This window comes from Stegostoma tigrinum, chromosome 7 (genome assembly GCF_030684315.1).
Source record: "Stegostoma tigrinum isolate sSteTig4 chromosome 7, sSteTig4.hap1, whole genome shotgun sequence".
Classification (NCBI taxonomy): Eukaryota; Metazoa; Chordata; class Chondrichthyes; order Orectolobiformes; family Stegostomatidae; genus Stegostoma; species Stegostoma tigrinum.
In genome coordinates, this window is record NC_081360.1 from 13,190,036 (window position 1) to 13,208,763 (window position 18,728).

Here is an 18,728-nt window from a genome sequence, read left to right on the forward strand (position 1 = left end):
CTAACTATGGGAAATACAGGGATTGGGTAGGGGCTGGGGCTGAGTGGGATGCTCTTCGAAGGGTCAGTATGGATTCGATGGGCTGAATGGCCTGCTGCCCTCCCCCCCGACCGTAGATCTTCAATGAAATGATTGCAGATGGCTCCTGAGGGGTGTTCTGGACAGAAGATTCTGTGGAGAGTTACTGAGGCTGACAACAGGTGACAGAGGCCTGCTGGAAAGGGAGGAAATGCAGCGTGTTAGGAGACGCAGGGAATTCCAGAGCTTGGGACCCCAACAAAAATAGAAATTGCTGTAAAAGCTAAGCGTAGAATAGAAGTAGCTTTCATAGAATCCCTATGGTGTGGAAACAGGCCCAAAAAGCCCACGGCATCCCCACCACACATAATCTACACGTCCCTGGACATTATGGGACAATTTAGCATGGCCAATGCGTCTAACCTGAGCACCCAAAGGCAATCCACACACAGACGTAGGGAGAATGTGCAAAGTCCACACAGACAGCTGCCTGAAGGCAGAATTGAACACGGATCCCCAGCGCAGTGAGGCAGCAGTGCTAACCACTGAGCCACCTGTGCCGTTCTATTAGGGAAATGTGTGCAGAGAAATCAGAGTGAACGCTTCGGGTCCGGTGACCCGTCCTTGGAACCGCTGGCAGCAAGGAAAATGATTTATTTCAAAGCAAAATTGGGGTGGGGTGGGCTGGGCTGGGGTGGCGGAGAATGGAATAAACGATAGGTGGGGATCGAGCCCAAAGGGAAAGAGAGTCAGACAGACAAAATAGTGGAAAAGTGTGGAACTTGGGATCCTAAATTGCTGGAGGGAGTGGCATCAATGCTACAGTGAGGGGGGGCGGGGGCGGCTAGAGGAGAGGTCAGTGGTTTGCAGTGGTGACTACAAGAATTAAGTAGCCTGGGGAATTATTCTACATTCACTTTTATTTTAACATTTTAAGAAGCTTTCCCATCACATGATGATTTCACACCGAGGTCACATGCTTCAACTGCGCAAACAAAGTAAATCGGGGCCGGAGGAACTCGGGACATTTCGGATCCAGCCAGACGGCCGAAGCTGGAGAAATTCCACTTTAAACGATTTTTCTGTTGCTGCTCACTCGAGCAGTAAGTTCATTCCCCGTACTGCTAGATTCATTACAGCGAAGAAAAGGGACGTTGCTTTGGGAACACGGAAATGAAAACATTTCAGAGAGGAGTTTATTGGAAAGAAAACACAGAGATTACAGTTTAAGAAGCTGCAGGACCCGGGCGCCAATGCACTCCAAGTCGATCATAATTAATGACAGAGAGATGAGGAAAGGGAATTACACGGCAAGCTAACATGACCTGGAACGCTCTGCCAGGCACAGATTCAGTAGCTCCTTCTCGGATAAAGAATAGGATAAAGATTTTCAAAAGAGAGTGGGAGGTAATTTTCTTGTTGCGGACAAGGGTTGGTGAGATGGGATGGCCTCCCACCGGTTCTAGGACTACTCTGTAACACGGATATAGGGACAAAGTTACAAAAAGCAAGGGGCAGGCGATAGCGCCCAGAGGTCACTTAGCCTGTCCCTCTTGAGCTCAGGACCATTAACCACCACAAAGCCCACCCCTCCCCTCACAACTTGGGTAATTCCCTGGCAGAGACAGCAAAACAGAGATAAAGGTAGGATCTCACACGTGTAGGAAGGGTTTGGAGGGACCTGGGCCAAATGCTGGCAAGTGGGAGTAGATTAATTTAGGATATCTGGTCGGCATGGACGAGTTGGACCGAAGGGTCTGTTTCCGAGCTGTGCATCCTTATGACTCTATGATTCTGGAAAGGAACACATGATACTCTGATCTCTGAGTGAAAAATGACAACCTGTTTATGACTCTCGTGAGACCCTGGCAGGATTTTCACACCTCCCTTACCCCATCGTCTCAAACTTTACATTGCTGTTTCACTGGATGGTCGCTGGAAGTTGGGAGAGGTTTAACCTTAACCCGGCACTGATTGATGGCTTCTACCCTTCGGGTCTTGTCACCCCATCAGGGGAGCCCGGGGTGAGACTGAACAGGGGTGCTCTTCCAAGTTGGCAGGTGGTATAAGGCAAGTGTTTCGAAGCAGTTTTTCCCCCAACCTGAATCTCGAGCGACATCACACAGGCTGCAGCAAACAGATTGCAGCAGCTGCTGGAATGAAGCGTGTTGTTTTATTTTTCCTCAGGAACGGAGAACTGGTTGGCCGTTTGCCGAAGAGGCAGCTCTCAGCTCTGCAAACGCAGGCCTGCCTTGGTTTCACCAACCTCAACTGCTGCTCACTCCCCTCCCTCTCCTGCTCCCTCCCTCAGACTCCATCTACCTCGTTCTGTGCTTCCCTGCGGCCAGTGGAGTGGAATTTAAAAAATAAGAGTTTAAAGAAAATGCTAGATATATTCGTAGGGGTTATGGCAAAGGGCGGGACGGGAAACTAACCGGATGGTTTCATTTCCCCAGAGTTGGTACCGACAGAGAGGGATGGGGGTTGGAGGGTGTTTCAGTGCTGTTCACACTCCTGTGACTCTGTGAACATGCCCAAGGTCTTTTAAGAAAACCTCAGTATGTATGACGTTGTGGTTTATCGACGCAGAAGGGGCCCTAGAGTCATGAGACGAATCTTAAGCTGAGCAGAGCTTGCCACCTTGGAGAGATCTGGCCCTGTGTCAATGGGTTGTGTGTTCAGATCCCCCTCCTTTTTTTTGAGTAATCTCGGCTGGTACCAACGCCGAGGGAGTGTTGCACTGGTGCAGGTGCTTCGATTTGAAATGCTCGGAACATGAGAAACAGGAGCAGAAGGCCACTGAGTCTCTCCTGCCTTTCATCTGCCCTCCAAGTGGATGCAAAAGACCCCGAGAAGCACATATTTTGAAGGAGCGTGGGTGAGTTCACCACAGCACCCCTGGATCACATTCGTACTTCAGCCAGCATCATGAAGCTGCTCGCGCGGCCAATAGTGCGCTTGTGTTTTTTTGGGATCTTGCTGTGCGCAATTCTGCTGCACCTCCGTCAGCTCATGACGACCCGCGGGCTTGGCCTGGGATCTTTCGGATACGTGTGGTCGGTGCCGTGTAAAGAGGATCTCATGCATTGGCCGAACTCCCGCTGGTCGTTAAAATGTGTGACTGTGTAGCAGCAACAACCCGCCTTTGCATAGCGCCTTGACTGCGGGAAGGAGCTGAGGGAGCAAGGCAGATCGTGGCGCCGAGCCAAGGCGAGAAGATGTCAGGCCATGGCCAAAAGCTTCGTCAGAGCGATAGACCCTCAGCGGCCGCCTCAAAACGGAAAAGGTAGAGATAGTGTGAATTCAGAGATTTTCTGGAGAAGGATCCCGACCCGAAGAAAAGTCAGCTTTCCCGCTCCTCTGATGCTGCCTGGCCTGCCGTGTTCATCCAGCTCCACCTCTGACTCCAGCATCCGCAATTCTTCCTGTCTCCGGGAGAATTATGGATGGTATTCTGGAGCTTAGGGCCTCGGCTGTGGAAGGTGTGGCCGCCAAAGAAAACAGGAGGCACGCCAGCAGCCTGAACTGGGGGAGCTCATCGGTCTCAGGAGGGTCGTGGGGCTGGAGATGAGACGGAGCCGGATCTGGGGTGGACCCATGCTGGCTTTAGCTGTTTTCCGTTGGCGTGGAGAGGCGGCTGCGATGGGCCTCGGTTGTTGTGAAGCTGGGTGGGGAGCAGAGGAGGGTGCGAGGAATGTCGTCCAGCGCCCCTGTCCTTTAGGCGCGGACAGGTTGCTGCCGTGCGGCGCTGACACGCCTAAGAAGTTCTCGCCCTCAAAGGCTCAAGTCACTAAAGAGTGGGCACTGGGCCACGCAGTCAGAGGGTGGGTGCTTGGGCTCTTTTGAAGCAGGGGAAGTCTCTGGGTCGAGGCAGGAAGAAAGACAGTGGGCTCCATTCGCTGTTGCATTGAAGAGGTAGCTGAGAGGGGATTTACGCAGTTAAAAGTAAAAGCTTTATTTTGTACGAGGACTGAAGGACCTATTGTTGGCTAGATGTGATTCCAAGCCAAGAACACGAACGCCGTTCATTCAGTAGGATAACCTCCGCTGCGCTGGCAGGGGACCCGGTAACTGTCATCACCGTGCATATGGTTTAAAAAAAACACACAAAGCTGACTCCAGCGCCTCATTTACTGAGCTTTACCCCACGTAACCTAGGCCTGGTATGGACCCCTCTCCCAAACATTACATTAAGCCAGCCTTGTCTTCATGACCACCATTGTTTATAGTCAAAAGGTAACATTTCTCTTATTTATTGCCGCTGATTGTCAATCACCTGGTCTCTTAAAATGAGTGGCTATTCAAATCAGAGCCCGGAGGCCATTCAGCCCCTTCATAGCTGCCTCGATTTAGTTACTTCCTAGCTGTTCAATATCTCAGCTCCAATGTTCCACCCTGACTCCACATCCTTTAGCATCCCCACCAACACATTCCCCAGCACCCCTCAACAAATAAAAAATTAGTGGATCTATTTTAGACTTCAGAATTTTCAGCCCCAGGCTGCACAGTGCTTTTCAGAGGCAGTGAGTGCCCCATATTTGTGCCAGTCTTCTTTGAAAGGCTCCAAATTGGATTACCATCAGGCAGCATGTCCACAGCAGCAGAAAACCCTGTCAACCCTGTGCATAGCTGAACTTTGGAACGAAAGGCTGGCGTTGAGCTATCTCCTCTCATAATCACAGTCCATTCCAGACAACAAGCTTCTTCGGAAATGTACATAGAACATTACAGCACAGTACAGGCCCTTCGGCCCTCGATGTTGTGCCGACCTGTCATACCAATCTGAAGTCCATCTAACCTACACTATTCCATGTATGTCCATATGCTTGTCCAAAAATGACTTAAATGTACTTAAAGTTGTCGAATCTACTACTGTTGCAGGCAAAGTGTTCCATTCACTTACTACTCTCTGTGTAAAGAAACTACCTCTGACGTCTGTCCTATATCTTTCACTCCTCAATTTAAAGCTATGCCCCCTTGTGCTCGCCGTCACCATCCTAGGAAAAAGGCTCTCCCTATCTACCCTATCTAACCCTCTGATTATTTTATATGTCTCTATTAAGTCACCTCTCAACCTTCTCTCTGACGAAAACAGCCTCAAGTCCCTCAGCCTTTCCTCGTAAGACCTTCCCTCCATACCAGGCAACATCCTAGTAAATCTCCTCTGCACCCTTTCCAAAGCTTCCACATCCTTCTTATAATGCGGTGACCAGAACTGTACGCAATACTCCAAGTGCGGCCACACCAGAGTTTTGTACAGCTGCAGCATAACCTCTTGGTTCTGGAACTCGATCCCTCTATTAATAAAAGCTAAAACACTGTATGCCTTCTTAACAGCCCTGTCAACCTGGGTGGCAACTTTCAAGGATCTGGGTACATGGACACCGAGATCTCTCTGCTCATCTACACTACCAAGAATCTTACCATTAGCCCAGTACTTTGCCTTCTGGTTACTCCTACCAAAGTGCATCACCTCACACTTGTCTGCATTAAACTCCATTTGCCACCTCTCAGCCCAGCTCTGCAGCTTATCTATGTCTCTCTGCAACCTACAGCATCCTTCGTCACTATCCACAACTCCACCGACCTTAGTGTCGTCTGCAAATTTACTAACCCAATGTAGTCACATAGGAAACGTAACAGTCAAACTGAGCTCGGTTAGCTCCCATGGACTGATGTAAAGAGCAGGCCATTCCATTTTCCATCCTGATCATGAATCTGTTTCCGTGGGTTTCCGGATAATATGAATCCATGTGTTGATGATGCATTCATTTGCTGTTTGTTTGGAAGTACCAAAAGTTTAACCTAGTGTTGGTTGGAGGGATAACCATTGGACAGAACACTCAGGGAAACTTCTCTCTTAACCTCGTGCCCCTTGCATCCACCTGCAAGGGCAGACAGGGTCCTTGGTTTTGCATTTCACTGAAAAGCAGTAACTCTTTGATAGTGCAACACTTACTTTGTACTGCACTGACATTACCAAGTGGAATTCCCCGGAGGGGAGGGGGCATTACGAAATCACAACCTTTTGATTCACTGGCTACAAAATGTTGAATCGCACATGGTTAGACAGGTACTGGAGGGCTAGCTTACTGCTGGGGGTTTGGGGCTGGTGCTTTGGAGGTTTCTCATGTAGGAGCAGGAAATCGGAGATGTTTGTCTGGCTCTGGGGAGATCTGAGGATGTGGCTCTGGCAAGGAGTCCTGTGGCCGGAGTAGGATCCGCAGAACTGCAGACAGGTTGGCTGAAGTTTTTATAACAACTCACTGATTCTGATCTGTCCAGTGGTTACACTCGTCTCACACACTATCAAATGACCATCAGGCACAGGCCCTGATGACAGCTGTTAGTGTGTGTGGGGAGAGGGAAAGGAAGAGGAAGGAATGCTACAGCTGAAATCAAATAGTTTATACCATCCTGATTACAGCTCATTTGCTCAGAATCTGTTATTAACCAGCCTTCTGAGTCATATGAAGTTAAGAGTGGAGCCATCAATGTCTTTGCATACCATATTTACTCATATATAATCCTCATCTGATTTTTATTAGGGGTGTAGCCTATATTCAGGCTATTATTGTATTTCCTTGAAAGAGAAAAACACTAACTTAATTATGGGGTTCGCTCCAAATGCAGGGTAACATGTAACTGATTAGATTTTTCTCTGTAATGTGCCGGACCATGTTATAAAATTATTTATTCCAAATATACACTGCTAGTATCATCCATTGGCTAAATTTCTTACACATCCTATAGCAAACACCTAAAAGACAGATTATTCACACTCTGAACCCTCTGGGGTCAGTTAGCTCATTTGCAATGCAGACTGACACCAATAGTGTGGGTCCAATTCCCATACCAGCTGATGTTACCACGAAGGACTCTCCTTCTCAACCTCTCCCCTCGCCTGAGGCATGGTGACCCTCAGGTTAAACCGTCATCAGTTGTCACTCTCTGTCTCTCTAATGAGGTAGCAGCCATAAGGTCCGACAGGACTTTGCCAACTTTACCTCGGGGCTCCTGTAGTGCAGTGGCAGTATCCCCATCTTTGAGCCAGATCAGCACATGTTCAATTCCCACCTGCTCCAGAGGTGAGTCATAACATGTCTGAACAGGTTGATTAAAAACGTCTAAACAGTCACTTTCCCAACACTGATCACTGTGCAGTGTGTAGCACATATAAGATACAATCCAACAACTCAAAGATTTGACAAACACTGCCACCCAGAAAAACAGGGGACAGCATGTATTTGAGAATGCCATCACCTTCCAGGACATACAACATTCCGACTTTGCCTCATATCACTCATCTCTTGAAACTTTTAGCACTTCCAACCAAACAGCAGTTGAATGTTATTTACACAAGAATTGACATTATCACAAAACTAATTGCACATTAAAACAGATTCTTCGGTCATGATCAAAATGCATTTTGTTGCTCTATTCAAGTTGGCTTCTGCCTTTCCTACAATGACCACACTTCAACATACATCATTGGTTGTAAAGTTCATAGAGTCCCTACAATGCAGATAGAGGCCATTCAGCTCTTGAGTGTGGGCTAACCCCCTCTGAAGAGCATCCCACCTAATCCCTGTAACCCTACATTAACCATGACCAACCCACCTACCCTACATAGGGTGAGACAATTTAGCACAGCCAGTTCACCTAAGCTGCACATCTTTAGACTGTGGGAGGGACCTGGAGCACCTGGCGGAAACCCATATGGACACAGGGAGGACGTGCAAACTCCACACAGATGTTCACCTGAGGTTAGGATTGAACGTAGATGTTTGGCACTTTTAGGCAGCTGTGCTAACCACTGCACCATCCAAAGCTCTTCAGGATGTAATTTTGAAATTATGAAAGTTGCTATATAAATTCAAACCTGCCTTTCTGATTTGTTATTGCAGCAGGCAGAACAATCTTTAATCTGGGTATGTCCTGGGCTGCCACACATTGAAGGTAATTTGGTGCTGATACTGGTTGGGGAGAGCCTGTCTCATTTTGACAGGGAGGTACTGGTTCCATGCCATGAATCCACTTACTTAGGCAGAGTTCCCAGCTAATGACTCGTTCCACACCAAAATATCCCTGCACGAATTTAAACATTTCCTTCAGAAACTAAACACAGCCCAAAAAAGGTAGGAGAACATTCCATCATGCATGTGGAATTAGGAAAAAAAAATCTCTTGTTTTTACTCACATGCTTTTACTCACAGTTAGGATACACTAGGGAGGAAAAAAGACTGCACTGACGTTCCACACATAGCCCACCACACCCAGACCAAGGGAAGTGGTCTGCCCTGTAATCACGGCAATGGTAACAGACCTCATAGAGTCATACAGCACTCAGACCCTTCGGTCCAACCAGTCCATGCCAACATAATCCTAAATTAAACTAGTCCCACTTGCCTTCTCCTAACCCATATCCCTCCAAACCCTTCCCATTCATGTACTTATCTAAATGTGCTTTAAGCATTTTAATTGTACCCACATCCACCACTTCCTCAGGAAGTTCATTCCACATGCAAACCACCCTCTGTGTAAAAAAAATGCCCCTTGTGTCTTTTTTAATTCTCCTTCCTCTCACCTTAAAAGTGTGCCCCTAGTCTTGAAATCCCCCATCCCAGGGAAAGGGCAAATACCATTAACTATACTCCTCATTATTTTGTAAACTTCTATAAGGTTGCCTCTCAACCTCCTATGGCACAGAGAGAAAAGTCATGGACACCAACCTGCCTAGAAACAGCATGGCGTCAGAAGAATTAGGTTTGAGTCCCATTGTGGAGTTTTTGAGTTATTACTGTCACATATATATAGGTACAATGAAAATTTTTGTTTTGCATGCAGGACAGGCAGATCAGACCGTACAAAGTGTATTAAGGTAATAGAAGAGTGAAGAATACAATGTTATGCCAACAGAAAGTGTACAAAGAGCAAGATCAACATTAAATGTAAAATTTGAGAGGTCCATTCAAGAGTCTCATAACAGCAGGAAATAAACTATTCTTGAATCTGTTGGAACGTGTGTTTAAGCTAAGACTTGAGCAGACAATCTGGACTAACAATTCAGTAAGCCACTGATGGAGTTTTACACTATCCAAAACAACGCCTCTCTCGATGTGTCATTAAACAGAGATCCTGTCTGCTCAGGGAAAAGACACTATGGCATTTTTCAAAGAGGAATCCTCCCTGGTGTCCTGGGCAAAACTTACACAGCAACCAACATTATGCAAACAAATGATCTGACAGTGCTCGTGATGGGAGCTTGCTGTCTGTGCAGGTTTGTTTGTCATGCTTCCTGTATTACATCAGTAACTACACTTTAGAAGTAGTTAAGTAGTTGAAAATCAATTTGGGGCATCCTGAGGTTGTGAATGGCGTTATATAAATGCAAGTCTTTTCTCCTCACACTCGTATACCTAACTGTATCCTTGGATGGAGGACAGCACTTAGTTTGAAAAGTGTGAAAATGGAATGAGCCAGAAAGCAGCAGTTAAGCACAGTAATGCTGAGTTTGAATCTGAAGTCTTGGAGAAAAAGTAAATTGCGTGAGGTAAATCTTGATTGCAAAGCTGCAGGGTGGATCAAGACTACTTTCGATAGGATAGTCAGAACATAAGGGGAAAAGAAAGAGAAAAATTGAAATGAGTTGGACGGGGATAAAATATCACCTGATGTTTCAGGGATATCAGAATTGAATCAATTACTACATAAATGGGAGACAACTAGTGAGAGAGAACTCCATAACTAAGAGACAAGTCTATAAGTGAGAGAGAACACCATAACTGAGAAAGAACCTTGTAACTGTGAGAAAATTCCATATCTAGGAGAGAACTCTACAACTGAGAAAGAACTCTGTAACTGAGAGAACTCTGTAACTGACTGAGAGCTCCGTAACTGAGAGAGAACACTGTATCTGAGAAAGAACTCGTTAAGGAAAGGATAAATGCAACATGGAATGCATAAGACTGGACAGTTTCACCAAGCCAGTGTCGCCATGAGTTAGATAGAAACCTCTTGATCTAGGTTAGGTATGGGGAACACTTCAGAAAAGACCGTGTGTTAATTTTAAGGATTGGGAGTGTTAACAACGACCTCACAAATGAGACAGGGGCTTCCCACTGTTCAAAATGATATTTGCATTTCTCTTTCTTTATCCACTTCCAGACACAGTTGACAGAAAACACCGGTGGATTACGCTTAAACCTTTGGTAGTTCAAAAAGAAGTCTTGTGACCCACACCGCCCCCCCCCGGCCGACACACACACACACACACACACACACACACACACACAGCTCAAATGCTCACACCGCTTCCATTGTCCACTAATAACCAGACAGCCCTTGTCCCAGTCTCCAAGTGGTTAAGGCACAAAGTCGCAGAGCCGTACTGACCAGAAGGTGTCAGGGCAGATTGCAGGAGTGTGAGGAATTAAAGTTGCTCTCTGTCACTGTGAGAGATGCCACCCTGCAGAGAGGGAGAGGGCGATCTCTCGATGGCCTCAGCTCTAGTGTCTGTTACCTTTACTGGAAAGGGCATTGAAAGCCGTGGACTTCAGCAATGTCCACATTGTTTGCAAGCCCTCCGTTTCAACCGTTCCCTTTTCCTCTTTAAGATCTACGTACGCCATCCACCACCATCCGATGCAATGTGTACACTCTCACACCATGTGGCCAAAGGTTTCCTTTCCCCTCGATATTTCACGGGCAGATTTTCTGTTTCTTTGCACCGAACTGAATTCAAATTTTCACGGCGCGCTTTGAACTCGCGCTGGGGCGATTCTGAGCCTTAGAAGCCAAAAAAAACACGCTCACACCCTGGCTTCTGCCACAAACAACTCAGACCGAGTGAGTTCTCAGCTGTGACTGACAGAGGGCCTGTACCACTGTTACCCCTTTTCTCGGGGCAGCTCGGACACGGAGTGGAGAAGGGTGGGGGGTTAGAAGTGACGCGTCAGCCCTTGGTCAAAGCGTGGAGGACCTCATTTGCCTGGGCGCGCCGGTAACGAGTCACACATCAGCACAGGAGCGAGTTCAGCTCGGTTTGGAGATTGCAAACTGGCCCCCGTGGTTTCCGAACGCGGAGAGGGAGCAAGGAGCCAGGCAAAAGCTTATCCTTGACATTCCCTAAGACAGCAAACCGGGCTCCGGTTAAACCCGGATCAGAGGCATACTGTCCCGGTTAAACCCAGACCAGGGGATGCATACTGTCCCGGATAAACCCGGACCAGGGGGTACTCACTGTCCCGGTTAAACCCGGACCGGGGGGTACTCACTGTCCCGGATAAACCCGGACCGGGGGGTACTCACTGTCCCGGTTAAACCCGGACAGGGGGGTACACACTGTCCCGGATAAACCCGGACCGGGGGGTACTCACTGTCCCGGTTAAACCCGGACCGGGGGGTACTCACTGTCCCAGATAAACCCGGACCGGGGGATACTCACTGTCCCGGTTAAACCCGGACAGGGGGGTACACACTGTCCCGGTTAAACCCGGACCGGGGGGTACTCACTGTCCCGGTTAAACCCGGACAGGGGGGTACACACTGTCCCGGATAAACCCAGACCGGGGGGTACTCACTGTCCCGGATAAACCCGGACCGGGGGATACTCACTGTCCCGGTTAAACCCGGACCGGGGGGTACTCACTGTCCCGGATAAACCCGGACCGGGGGTACTCACTGTCCCGGATAAACCCGAATCCGTTGGATACTCACTGTCCCGAGTAAACGCGGAGCAAGGGGTCACTCTGTCGCGGTTAACCGAGGACGTGGTCTACCGAGTTCCGGTTAAGCCCGGAATCGGGGGTGGACTAACCTGGTTAACCGGGTCTTGGGGGGTATCCCGAACCCAGTTAGCCGTGGTCGGGGGGCGGGGTGTGGTTGGTAGGTGGTGGTACTTTATCCGGGCTAACCGGGTCAGGGAGAGGGATGGGTTACTCCGTCCCGGTAAAAGCCCCTGCTGCGGGCGGGCTCGGAAGGGGCGCTGCTGCACCAGGATTGAGAGCAGTGCCGGGCTGGAAGGCGCCGCCGGGAGAAGGCGCTCGGTGCCTGCGCTCAATCCTAGAGCTCAGTACCCCACCGCTAACCTCCGGGTGTAGGGAGGTCCGGGGCCGGGCTCAGGCAGCATCACCCCGGACAGGGCTATATATCTGCAGGAAACCCTTTCGGAGAGCCAGGGCTCCGAGGGGCAGCGATCCCTGGCACAGCCAACCACATACCCCCACCACCACTACGCGCGCACACACACACACACACACACACACATCCCGAGCAAACACCTTCCAGATAGGGGTCCGGACTGCGGGGGGAGCCGGCTCGATAACCGGGTGCGGGGTATCTCTGCTTCCCAACTTCCAGCTGGAATTCTCCAGTTATACCTCTGTGTGTTTGCGTGAGGGAGATAAGGAGCACCGGGACAGGGCCAGATTCAGAATGTAGAAACCAGGGGGGCTCCCAACCCCATTAATGCAATCCTGCCCAGTTGCATTGCTTCCTCTCCCAGAGAGACCTGTACCCCCTCTCTCCCAGCTGCTTCTTTCACCTATAACCCTCGGCCGGGGCCGTTGGGGGTGGGGGGAGTTCTGTTGCAGAAGCTTGTCGATGGAATTTGGTTAAGCAAAGGTAAAACAGCCCGTCTCAATCCTTATGTTCTTTGCTAAATCTGCTGTTCTTTGAAACATGCGAAAAAAATCCCTTGCTTTTTATTTAATCCAGATGTGTTTTAAACACCCGCCAAATTCCACATCTGCCACTCAGGGGAGTGGAAACAGAAACCGATCCGGTCGTTTTCTTGCGGTACAATTTATCCCAGACCGACAAGCTGAAAAAACCGAAGGTAGACTGGACCCCGCGTTCATACCGCACGCACTGAGAATTAATGAAACATTCACTCCGTTAGCTCGGAGTCAGGCCGCTGCTGGGAAAAGTTTTGTCTGTGCGTTTGTGTGTGGGTGAGTGAAATCGCTTCCTACCGTTTTGTCCAGCTCCAAGTGTGAATAAACACCAAATGATCCATAGGGGTGCCGTGGTTCTCATTCTCTTCAACATCAATCCTCGCCAAACTCCGACTCTTCCCCGGAGGGGGCCTTTTTCTTGTGGGTGTGTGTTGGAGGGGGCTAGATGTTTTGGTTTTTTTTGTAAATTCCACTCCTGATCTCTCCCTTGATGTCCCGCTATATTTCCGTGTATGTCGATATTCCTCTTTCCGCGTCTCTCTCTCACATCACAGACCGCTCTCCAGCTCCAGTCTTATTTTCCGAACGCCAGTTTTTCTCTCTCTAACCAAATAAAAACACAATTACGGAAGAAGAAAAAAGATTGTGTCCTTTTTAAGCCTCGGATGGTGTCACTTCCTCTCCGGTAGCCGGTTTTTGAATGTTTCTCTCTGTTACATCCTATCGGGGATGGTCTCACAAGCACGCCAGAACGCTGTCCTAGAAAACACGGAAAACCCTCCCAGTAACAGACAGACAGACAAGAGAGAGAGAGAGGGGACCCTCTGAACCCGTCACACAAACTGACTGGCTTGTTCTTTCCGTGGAAAAAAAAATTACAGCCTTCCGCGACGGAGGTTAAAAAACAAGAGTTCACTCTCATTCGCATGAAACCTCCGCCAAAAAATTAACTTCAAAATACCACAAGGTTGAGCGACGGTGCTGTTCTCTCTCTCTCTCTGAACACCTCTGGTGCGTTTTGTTAGACACAGCGCCCGTAGCCTCCTGCCCGTGCGTGTGTGTGTGCGTCTCAGTATGAGTGTGTGTGTGTCTCTCTCTCTCCTCTCTCTCTCTTGGGCTGTTCTGTTCGCTTGGGGATGTCGAAAGCATTAAAAACGGAGGCTCTCACATTACACACGCACACACACACGCCCTCCAGAGCCGTGTTTAAAACCATCTCAAACATCACCCACAACACATTCCCAGCTCTCTCCCTCACACACGCACCAAACCGCCTCTCACTCTTACCTCTTGGTTAAGGTACACAGCTTCCAGGCCGTCAAGAAACGCTGACACGTTTAGGCGCAACACGTTGAATTGTTTTGGGTGTGTGCGTGTGTGTGTGTTTAAGAGTGTGTTCAATTCTACCAGCCTAGCCCCCCTCCCACCAATCCGTAGCTAGCCCACGTTTAGGTACTGATAAAGTTATCTCACCGCTCAATGCGGTCGAGTCTGCGTTGAGGGGACTGTGAGTGCAGCTCTGTCACGTTCAGAGGTAATGTCTTTCTCTCTCTCTCCTCAGAGGACTGTCCTCCGCCCTGGGATACTCCGATTGGGAAGAGCTCCCTTTTATTTTCAACGCATTTACCAGTCATTTCGGGACCTGGAGCCGTCCCGGCCCCGTTAGAAGTGAACGAGGTGGCGAATCAGCCGCATTGCCTGTCACTGAGTTATGTTATACATGTGTTTATAAACCTCTGTATGAGGTCAAACCCCCACACCCCTCAGCTTCCAACGCTAGAGGGGAAATAGCCCCAGGCTATTTAGCATCTCCGTGTAGCTCAAACCCTGTCAACGCCGTTGTAATTGCTTTCATGCGGACACTGTTTTCCCTCTGAGAGAGCCGGGTGAGAGCTGTGGTTCGCAGAGGTACGTACCTCTCTGCCCAACACCAAGCTGAGACCTAGTGTGTGCAACAGGATTTTGGGATGTTGGGGAAAGAGAGACAGATAGAGAGAAGGGATGGGGAGGTTAAACCGAGTGCACGGGGGCAAGGTTCTGGTGTTTATCGGTCACTACTTGGTGTTTTCACTGTCCCGCAAAACCCGGCATCACCTTTCCGAAAAGTCAGCCTGCGGGTGCAGTTACCACTCCTGGCGTGTTTGTTTCACAGGGGGCTCCAGCTTTCCATCTCTCTCCCTCGGCCAGCTCAGCGGGGAGGTGCGCCAGAGCAGCCTTTCAGCGGTGCACTGACACACCGTGCGCCTCGCAATGTTCAGAACCTGCCGCTCGCCACGACCGAAGCCCACCCCGTCCGCGGTAAAATACGGACCGTGGCCCGGAGCGGCTACCTCTCTTTAATCTTAGACAATGGGGACATTTATACAAAGGCCCAAATGCACTGGTTCTTTGTAATCGGGTACCAAATGACTGCCTCGCTGTTGGGTTGAGGCAAACGAGTGGCATTCCTGAATCAACAGGGCAGCTTAATTCGTTACACGTGGATCCCAGACATGATATATCCAGCATAGAACATCGTAAAAAGAACAAGAAGCAGGAGCAACCCCCCTCCCCGTGTGCTGCTTCGCCATTTGATAGGCATCTGAATGTACTCCATAGCATTCTGGCGTACCCATGATAATGGTGTATGTGTACTATAGCATTGCATTTAATCTGGGATATAGCGCTGGTACACCTGTAATAAAATATTGCAATACATCTGTAATGCAACATGGTGATATAGCCGTAATAAATCATGTGAAATATCTGCAATATTACACCATGGTACATATGTAACAAAACACTGTGATATACCCGTCAGAGTATGTGACATATATTAAAACACTAATATAACTCTGTGACAAACGTGTGACATAATACTGTGATGTATCTGTAATATGGCACTATAGTATAGCACTGATATATGTGTGATAATAACATTATGATATATCAGTGGCATAAGACCATGATAAACCTGAGACATAACAATATGCTGTACAATACCTATTACATAACACTGTGATTTACCTGCAATATAATGCTATGGGGTAGCAGTAATTTAACAAATCATGTACTGGGAAAATACTGGAGTGGAGAATGTTGTATTGCTTCCCTTAGGTTCTGTAATATCCACAGGTCCCTTGTTCAGATGTAAAATAATGATGGCCATAACAGAACCTGCAAGACCTCAAACTCTCCAGTTTCTGCCAATTTCAGGACTCCTTTTTAAAACCTCTCACCCCTCACACTGCTATATAATTTCCCAAAGTCAATGATAGGAACTGGGACACATAAAGTCTCCAGGCACTCAATCACTTCCAAAATGGCTGTTATTTGTGTGTGTGAGGACCATGACACTTATGCAGTCAGTCCTCAACTTGTCTTTTAATGGTGTATCCTGCAACAGCTAATACATATGGGTGATGGTGGTGGTGATGGGGGTGTGTCCTTGGGAATTTAAAACCATTGTCACTCCTGTATTGGACCCCAGTCATCCTTTATGGTTGGAAACATACAACAAGCAAACAAGAAGAATGAGCAGGCCCTTCTGCCCCTTAAGCCTTCTCTACTATTCAATATATTCATAGCCAAACTGATTGTAACTTCAAATCCACATTTTCACTACCCCGATAAGCTTTCACTCCCCCATTGCTTAACAAGAATCTATCCACTTCTACCTTTAAAAGAAATTCAAGAGCTCTGTTTTCAGCACCTTGTCAACAAGAGAGTTTCAAAGTCCCCCGGAGTGAAAAATATCCACCTCATCTTTGTATTTAAATAGTTTAAATTCTCCCATAAGAGAAAATATACTTTCTTCAGGACCCTTCGGAATCTAATGTGCTTCAATCTAGTCACTTCTAAACTCCAGTGGGGAAAAAATAGCTTGTTCAACGTTGCTTCATAAGGCAACCACCCATTCCAGATATTCGATGAGTATACCTTCTCTGAACTGTTACCACTCTTGTGACATACTTCCTTAAAATAAGGTGACTAGTACTGTGTATAGTATTCCAATGTGGGGTCTCACCAGTGCCCTGTATAAAATGAAATACTTCCATGCTTTTGTATTCAATTATTTTTAAATCAATCAGCTTTTATATACACACATTAAAACCTAGTTACCTGCTTCTGTTTTTTGAGAATTTCAGACCAATATTATATTTATAGAAAATAATTTTCATAAACAGTTGAGTAAATTAACACTCACAGAAACCTAGGTTACCTTTCCAATTTATACAGAAGACAGTTTACAATTCCCCATTCACACTAATGTAGAATAAAACAGAAATTATTCAAACTTGCCCAACATGTCAAGAATTTCTGAGGAAGGGTCACTGGACCCGAAACATTAACTCTGTTTTCTCCTTCACTGATGCTGCCAGACCTGCTGACCTTTTCCAGTAACTTAGTTTATGTCAACTCAAAGGATTGACATTCCCTCTATACCCCAATACAGAAACTAGCTTTGCATTTCCAACATCTTCCACGATATAAGATCTCCAGTAAATACTGTTATTGAAATGTATCAGCTAATTTGGATCCAAAAATTACATTTGTCCATGCACCAACAGGATGAAAGATTTGATACACATCTGATTGTACTCCATAGCATTGTGATGTAGCCAATGATACACCACTTCCTTGACTCAATTAAGAATGTTGATACGTCAACTGATGAGGAAGAACCACTGGGAGCTCCAAAAAGTGGGATTCAGTCTGTCAATTTTTCAAAACAATCAGAAGGGCATCGTTCCAATTGATTTATAAACATCACAAAGTAGCTACAACCAATTTCATGCCAGCCAATATATTGTAGGAAGAGTAATATAACAAAATCGAGTCCTTTCAATCATTGGCTTCCTTTTGGCTGTTAAAGTAATTGTTATCACCCAAAATTAAATACTGAGACTGACTCCTCAACACATCCATGACTGAAAGTGTCATCCTTATATTTTTCTTTATCCCTGGCTATTCCATAAACTTATGTTTTTGTAAGTTCTGCTGCCTGTAACCTAACTTGCTCCAAGTCATGCCATCTATTATCTCAGTGCTTGCTGCCCTACAGCAGGTCATAGTTGAGTGGGTCCTCAGTTTTAAAATTCCATAGAATCCCCACAGTGTGGAAACAGGCCATTCAGCCCAACAAGTTCACACTGTTTCCTCTGAGGAGCACCCCATGCAGACCTATTCCCCTACCCTATCCCTCTAACCCTGCATTTCCTGTGACTAATGCACCTAACCTACACATCCTGAACACTACGGGCAATTTAGCATGGCCAGTCCACCTAACCTGCCCATCTTTGGGCTGTGGGAGGAAACCAGAGCACCCAGCAGAAACCCACACAGACACATGGAGAATGTACAAAGCTTGGAGTCGAACCCAGATTCCTGGTGCTGTGAGGCAGCAGTACTAACTACGGAGCCACTTTGCTGCCCCAGTTCTTGACTTGTTTTGAAATCCTTCCAAAGCTTCACCCCCTCCCTATCTCTATGAATATCCTCTGATTGTGCAACCTTTCATGTTATCTGCACTCATCTAATTCTTGGCCTCTTGTAGTTTTTTTAAAATCCAGAAGTGTTATCACACAGAACCAAACAGTTCTTTTCCCACCATCAAACCACTGTGAATTTATTTATTTTTTGTTTTTAACTATTAACTGCCAGCAGTAAATCAGTCATGTAGCTAATTGGATATTTACATGCAAAGTCCATTCTGACCTCTTGCAGATATTTCCTAATCAACACATTCAGAGATGTTATTATATGCCTCTGGAGCAGGTAGGTCTTGAACCTGGACCTCTTGGCTCAGAGATAAGGACAGTACCACTTCATCACAAGAGCCCCTTTGGCTTTAAAATCAATTTTTTCAAAGGTGTTGTTACAAACCTCTGGTGCAGATTGGCATTGAGCCCAGGCCTTCTGGCTCTGAAGTAGGGACATTACCACTGCACCACAAGAATTCCCCAGCCTTTTACACCTTCTGAATTTTGATTGTTGGTAGCTGCTGAGGGCCTTAGCCCTGGAATTCACTCCCTGTACCTCCTGTCCATCTTG

General features: G+C 47.3%; 1 protein-coding gene and 1 long non-coding RNA gene across 5 annotated transcripts in view; one reads left to right on the forward strand and one right to left on the reverse strand.

The window, feature by feature from the left end:
- Positions 1 to 14,293, reverse strand: part of LOC125453863 (neuropilin-2-like) — a 99,766-nt gene extending 85,473 nt beyond the window's left edge. Inside the window, exons 1-2 of one of the 4 annotated variants that reach the window (XM_048533937.2) lie at positions 14,169 to 14,293; positions 12,993 to 13,298 (exon numbers count right to left, since the gene is read on the reverse strand). In XM_048533937.2, coding sequence (XP_048389894.2) covers positions 12,993 to 13,068 — 76 coding nt within the window. In that variant the 5' untranslated portion in view covers positions 13,069 to 13,298; positions 14,169 to 14,293. Of the gene's footprint in view, positions 1 to 12,992; positions 13,823 to 13,982; positions 14,094 to 14,168 lie in introns of those variants that run through there. The other 3 variants (XM_048533936.2, XM_048533938.2, XM_059647049.1) reach the window with 3 other exon arrangements.
- LOC132209808 (uncharacterized) lies at positions 12,470 to 15,485 on the forward strand. The gene is made up of 3 exons (XR_009445920.1): positions 12,470 to 12,642; positions 12,736 to 12,971; positions 14,257 to 15,485. It is a non-coding gene; the product is annotated as an uncharacterized LOC132209808 (long non-coding RNA).
- Positions 15,486 to 18,728: the final 3,243 nt, after the last annotated feature.